The 7,169-nt window shown below is 45.0% G+C and overlaps 1 protein-coding gene across 1 annotated transcript in view; it reads left to right on the top strand.

Annotated features, from left to right (window-relative positions):
- The window catches only part of LOC108791041 (hexosaminidase D-like), a 41,256-nt gene extending 37,940 nt beyond the window's left edge, over positions 1-3,316 (top strand). Inside the window, exons 13-14 of the mRNA XM_018561415.1 lie at positions 1,119-1,208; positions 2,966-3,316. Of these exons, the coding sequence (XP_018416917.1) occupies positions 1,119-1,208; positions 2,966-3,161 (286 nt within the window). The 3' untranslated portion in view covers positions 3,162-3,316. The remainder of the gene's footprint in view (positions 1-1,118; positions 1,209-2,965) is intronic.
- The last annotated feature ends 3,853 nt before the right edge of the window (positions 3,317-7,169 follow it).

The raw sequence follows: 7,169 nt of genomic DNA, 5'->3' as shown, positions 1-7,169 counted from the left end.
TCCTGATCATGGGATCCCTTTACCACTATCCTGACCATGGGATCCCGCTACTACTATCCTGACCATGGGATCCCTTTACCACTATCCTGACCATGGGATCCCTTTACCACTATCCTGACCATGGGATCCCGCTACTACTATCCTGATCATGGGATACCTTTACCACTATCCTGACCATGGGATCCCTTTACCACTATCCTAATCATGCGATCCCTCTACCACTATCCTAATCATGTGATCCCTCTACCACTATCCTGACCATAGGATCCCTCTACTTCTATTCTGATCATGGGTTCTCTCTACCGCTATCCTGAAATGCGACCCCTCCTCCACTATCCTGAGCATGCGATCCCTCTAGCACTGTCATGATCATGCGATCCCTCTAGCACTATTTTGAACATGTGATCCCTCTACCCCTATCCTGACCATGCGATCCCTCTACCTCTATCGTGACCATGCGATCCCTCTACCACTATCCTGACCATGGCATCCCTCTACCACTATCCTGACCATGGCATCCCTCTACCACTATCGTGATCATGCAATCCCCATACCCCTATCCTGATTGTGCGATACCTCTACCCCTATCCTGATTGTGGGATACCTCTACCCCTATCCTGATTATGGGATACCTCTACCCCCATCCTGATTATGGGATACCTCTACCCCCATCCTGATTATGGGATACCTCTACCCCCATCCTGATTGTGGGATACCTCTACCCCTATCCTGATTGTGGGATACCTCTACCCCCATCCTGATTGTGGGATACCTCTACCCCCATCCTGATTATGGGATACCTCTACCCCCATCCTGATTATGGGATACCTCTACCCCATCCTGATAATGGGATACCTCTACCCCCATCCTGATCATGGGATACCTCTACCCCATCCTGATCATGGGATACCTCTACCCCTATTCTGACCATGTGATCTTTCTACTCATGGTCATGGAATCCCTCTACCAAAATCTTGCTCATGTGACGACCTACTCTGCTATCTAGATCATGTGACCCCCTACAGGTTGCCCTCTTGGAAGTTCTGTTACCAATATTGATATGCTGCTTTATATCTGTATATTATATCATTAATTTCATGAACCATTTTCTCTCATAGTGAGATCACTGCCTGGTTTTCTCATTACCACCGAAAACACCAGTTTGGAAATCCACAGAAAATGGAGTCTTTCAGTGCCAAAATCTTAAAGTAAGTGCAGAAACATGGTTATGGGTACAATTGTTTTGCGGTGCTGTTTAGTCATCGCATATATACAAACCAGAAAAATATTAGATGACTGTGCTTTGGTCAGATGATGAGTGCTGACTACGTGTAAAATTTTACCTAATTTGCAGCCACAATATTTAGACGTATTTTATATCGTCTATATTGTCTGTATAACTATCGTTGACCCTGCTGTAGAACGATAGTTGATCCAGAGCTAGAGAAGGTCGGGACCCTGTAGGTAGCTGGTTGCCTACATCATATCAGTATTTCTTTACAGGATACCTTGGGAATATTAATATATACTTCAATGGCTGCCAATTGACATTTGCAACACCAGATCCATGACTGGTCCATATTTTCAATCACTTTCACATGACATTGCAAAACATTAAAATCATGGCCACATTCCTGTAGACTCCTCGGCGGTTTTTGTCTTGTCTGTGTTCAGTCATTACTGAATGTATAGTTGTCATAGTAATAAATAATGATGTCTCTTAAATTGGACAGCTGGGCACAGTGCCTCTTCTAATGGCTAGAAACTGGAGGATGAGCCTTCCCCACCTTCCAGCATTTGTCCCAAAATTAACCAGTGTCCTGCACTGGAAGTGATCTTGTATGCCCCCCAAAAATGCAAGCACCATGGGTAATCTACAAGCTCACTGCTATCCAAAGCAGAGCCAGGGTGAAATACAGGACCCTGTAGAGGTCTCTGCATTTATTTATCTAGTTTCTTCTTATAAATGATATGGTGGCCCTCTGAGCCTAGCACTCTACGGACCCCCAGGAAGCCTCTTCTCCTTTTCTCTAGTCAAACCTTTCCTGCTGAGTTTTGGATAGAGTGGAGAATCATTAGAACCCCTGTTAGGATTGATTTTTGCTGTCTGTTTGATCCATCGGGGAGATTTCTCTTCCCTTTCTGTTCCAAAGACACAACAGAGAATGAGAGGAGGTCTCTCCAAAGAGAGAAAATTTCCTCCTAGACAGAGGTCCAAAACAAATGTCACCATTGGACAATTGGCCCTCATCAAGTGGGAGACTCTTACCAACGTAGACACAGACATCAATAAAAACTTTAGAGCAGTGATTCTCAACCTCAGGACCTACATATGTCCTTGATCAATAAGTCGTGACCCAAGTCTCACTGCAATGGAATGCACGGCATTGCAGTACCACAGGTTTCAGTGTGGGCGATTGAACTGTGGATGGGAGGTGCGTTTGGGGTGCCATTCAGATGAAGGGCAACGCACCTCCTACACCAGAACGCGCAGTAGGTGCGATTGCATGGTGCAGTACGTTAATCGCACAGGACAGCTGAAGGGCAATATATGATTGTTGTAAGGTTGTATTTGCCATAATGGCACTCCAGGGCATAGGGCAGCAGGGACAGAGGGGTCTGCACCCAGCCTCAGAATGTACAAATTAATTTTTTTCTTCTCTTGTTTCCCTCTTCTGTCCACCTCTGGACATCTGTGGCTAAATTCAGCAAGAGAACAGTAGAGGGAAGTGGGTGCAGAGGAAAGTGAGAGGAGTGAGAAGATTAAAATATTAAAATAATCACATGGCACAAAGGGGTGGGGCTTGTCCAAAAGGGTGTAATTCTCCAGGCAAGCCCGGAGGAGCATGATCTAGAAACACAGCTATGGAGGTATGGCAAGAACACCCAGATGTCTGGAGGTTTGCCGGCCTCACGGGCCGTTGTCACTTCATGAGCTAACGATGATTTTCCCTCGCCCCCCTAGAGCCAATGAGGAGTGGGAGTCTCACATACAAGCTCTCCGGACACAGCTGGATTCCATTTATTTCCCAGACACGGTGGAGGAATGGATGGAAGAGAACGTCAACCCTATCATGGACCCTCTGAGAGAGATGGCCAGGGACTTCCAGGAGATCTTGCCACTAAACGCCCGACCCAAAGCCATGCCAAAGAAACGATGAGCGCCTATCCTTGGATGGATGGAGAGTTCAGTACGCTGCTGATGGAACTTTGGTCAGATTTCAAAGCAGGGAAAAGAGTCATGTTTTGGAGGATACCAGATCAGAATGTTCCACAAAGATCTGGTGCACTAGTGTACTCAACAGTGTGAGTATGCCACCATTGATTTCATTGACACTGTTGCCTACGTCAATATCTTGATTGAGCCTATTCAATAAAGCAGTGTGAGGCCCGGGAGATGTACAATGTACAGTAACCAGAGCAACCTACCATCTATAAAAGGTTCAGTCCATCCAGAAGAGTTGGTTCTGTTATAGATGGAACCTGCTGAGTTGAATTGCTCATTCTATTTTACTCTGGAGTATTTCAGTTGCAAGACCTCCCCCACCACAGCCTTGTAGTGAGCCATCTTAGATTCTCACTATTTCCACTACAACAAAGATGTTCCTAAGTATTCCCACTTCTCCCGATAAAATGGATAGAACATTGAGAGTGAGACGGCTCTTATAAATGCTTCGGCGGGAGCTCAGAATCAGACAGATTGAACTTGCATAGGGCTTTAAAGGCAGGGTAAGGCAAGCACAGTGATAGTAAGCCAATGGTAGGGAGGAGGGTGGGCCAGCAAGTGAACCTGCCACTTTGCCTTCTTAAAATGTTCAAGAAGGAAAGTTCAAGTTTAGAGATCTTTGCATTTGAGATCCTCACGGAACCATCACATTAAGAGGGCAAAGTGGCAGGTTGACTTGATGGCCCACCTTCCTCCCTACCATTGGTTTACTATCGCCGCGAGTGCCTTACCCTGACTTAAAAGCCCTGTGCAAAGTTCAAGTTCAGAGCAAAGTGACGGATGACCATTAGCTCCACATCATTTACCAAAGACTGCAGCGCCATTGTTGGACATGTGCCACTGGACCTGATTACCGCGAGCTGAACTGTGATTGGTTGCTGTGGATATCTGCACCTTGCACGTCACCATTGCTCTTTGTACAGCTTTATTGCAGATGTCTGAATATGTGAACATTTCTGTGTGTAATCATTAGAACCTTGAAATCTGCTTTGTACAAAGTAGATGATCTTTATTGTATGAAGTGGGGGGGCGGGGGTGGGGGGAATCTCCAGTGAGTCTGAGGACGCCATGGCTGCTTCCTCTGTGCCTCTGGTGATGGTAAGTGCTTACGCGGTGATGCGTGAGCGTCGTTTATTGTAGTGAGCCCACAATAGCCTGGGCTCAGAGAAAGTGGAAGACTGAGGACATCTAGTGGGGGGAAGTAATTACTGCGAGTGACTGCTCTGGATTGAAGGTGACGGGTGCTGCAAACGCTGCTTTTTAGTTTTACTATTTTTGAGTGTTTATTTTAATTATGTTTTATTTTTAGGCTGGAGTTCAGCTTTACAAAGAACCAATCACAACTGGCTTATGAATCCGAATAATACGTTTTTAAAGCAGAGCTCTGGGTAGAGGTTTTTCTAATCTAGTGCGGGGGTACCTCGTTTTTGTCTCACCCGATCCTCGGAGCCGGCTTGATCTGAGAACATTCCCTTCAGTCTCGCTCCCCCTCCGCTGCAGTGGTCTACGACTCATTACGTTCTATACAATGGGAGAGATTGATCAAAACTGGAGCAGATAGAAACGGGAGCAGTTGCCCATGGCAACCAATCGGCTTCTCTCTTCAGTTAAGATTTTATGAAAGTAGGCTGTAGCGGGATAATGCTCTGAAATCACCCGTATGCCAACAGCAATAAACTCAAGGAGCAACAATGTAAACATGGAAAGTAAACAGGAATAATCTTTTCCAGCATAGAGAAGAGGACCCTAAAGGGAAAGTATGAAGGCTTTGGATTCATGTTATGTAAAAAAAATCTGTGCCACAAAAAACGCATTATATATACAGTGGAGGGAATTTATCAATACTGGAGCAGAAGAATCTGGAGCAGTTGCCTATGGCAACCAATCAGCTTCTCTCTTCAGTTTGTTCAGTTAAGGTTTGAAAATGAAAGGTGGATGCTGATTGGTTATCATGCACAGCTGCCCCAGATTTTGTCTGCTCCAGTTTTGATAAACTCCGCCAATTGCGTATAAGACGTGAGGATACAGAGGGACATACCATCGCTGCAGAGGAAACGGGCAGGAGGGAGAGCTGTCACAGCCAACTGGCTCAGAGGATCAGGGGAGTATAACTTTGTTATTTTTGAACCTAGAGAAAAATGACCACTTAAACCAATTCAGTGCGGGGGTAGCCCTGGGTAGAAGTAGTAGTAGCCCTGAGTAGTAGTAGCCCTGAGTAGTAGTAGTATTAGCCCTGGGTAGTAGTAGTAGCCCTGATTTAGATGTAGTAGCCCTGGATAGTAGTAGTAGTAGTAGCCCTGATTAGATGTAGTAGCCCTGAGTAGTAGTAGTAGCCCTGGCTAGTAGTAGTAGCCATGATTAGATGTAATAGCCCTGAGTAGTAGTAGTAGCCCTGGGTAGTTCCTGAGTCATCATGTTCTATGCTCAGTGTATAGGACATGAGAATGCAGAGGGACATATCGCTGCAGTGGAGGAGGAGACAGGCTGGAGGAAGGTCACCAGGTCCACGGCCAGAGAGAGGTGAACGGTCACTGACGCAGGACTGAGGATCGGGTGAGAATTTCTTCTTTATTTTCGCACCTAGACCAAATTGAGCACGTAACCCTTGTAGTGCGGGGGTAGCCCCAGTGCAAGGGATCAGAAGACATTTATCCGGAAATTCTGCTTTAATTGTTTTAACAGGCTTCGCTTTTGGAAGTTTTCTATTCGTCCCTGTATTTATTTACCATGGTTGAGTCTGACTCTCCAGCTTGAGATGCAAGGGTCAAACCTTACCAACAGTCCAACAGTTGATGCCCTGTCAGCAGTCCTTTTATTAAAGCGGACCCTTCCCCTCACAAATCACATTCTACCAATGCATCGCTCTATGTATGATGATTAATAATAACATAGACATGTCAGGTGTAAAATGCTGTGATTGTGAAATACTTACACTCGCAGAGCATTCACTTCCTGGCAAAATTATTTCAGTTTGGCAAAGCAATGCACGCTGGGATTGCCTTGTCATCAGCAGAGCATTGCTGGGAAATCTCAGGAGATCTCAGGGAAAGGCATTTTCCTCCCCTGAGATGATGTACATGGTCACATGTCCTAGTCACATGTACTGGTCACATGTGACAGTAATCCAGGAAGTAAAAGAACTAGTAATCTGCCCTTAGTAAACATGGCCACTGCCAGAAGACTGGGGAGGAAAAGAGAAATAAAGAATAGTGAGGTGAGCTTGTTGTTATTTTAAAGATTTGGGTAATGGTCCGCTTTATTGTCACTAGTACAACAGGAAGACAAAAGGCAGCCAACACATTTCAGGGGCCAAAACTGCCCCTTCATCAGGGCTTGGACTTTGTAGCAAAAGGTAGCTATTGTACTCAGAGCATACATTCCAGGATATAATCCTTACCTGAAGTCCAATAGTTGCTGTCCCGTCAAGCAGTCCGACTTCAATCGCTGTCTCACAGCTCTGGAATGTTCTTAATGGAGGAACGTAACCTGCATAGGAGCTGATTATTCAAATTCTTTCCTAAGCCCAGTTGTCTGGTTCTCCTTGACGAGTTTGTTATTTCTGTAGATATTCAGTGCCAAGTCTCCAACTTTGCTGGGCATTGTAGGAAATGCCTTTAAACATAGAATATTATTTATTAAAGAGAAATAAGCAGTAAATGAATATTTACCTATAAATGACTATTGGCTTTTAGTTTTTAGCTGCTTGCTGACCGTTAGAAGATGATTGGTTATTAGTTGCTGCACCGTGATGATTGGTTCCTATTAGTTACAGCTCGGCCCAGATTGTTCTTTGTCCTATAAAGACCATAATAAATACCTATATTTTGTGGTCTTCTTCAATATTACACTCAGTGATGTTTATGACATCACCAGAGCTACATAAGAGAAGCCGGATACTGGCTCAAACTGTGTGTAAAGGCAAAGGGCTTTGAGTGGGCTAGGG

The sequence above is a fragment of the Nanorana parkeri genome, unplaced genomic scaffold (assembly GCF_000935625.1).
Source record: "Nanorana parkeri isolate BGI_ZX_2015 unplaced genomic scaffold, ASM93562v1 scaffold19, whole genome shotgun sequence".
Classification (NCBI taxonomy): domain Eukaryota; kingdom Metazoa; phylum Chordata; class Amphibia; order Anura; family Dicroglossidae; genus Nanorana; species Nanorana parkeri.
This window is presented reverse-complemented; position numbering and strand designations above follow the sequence as displayed.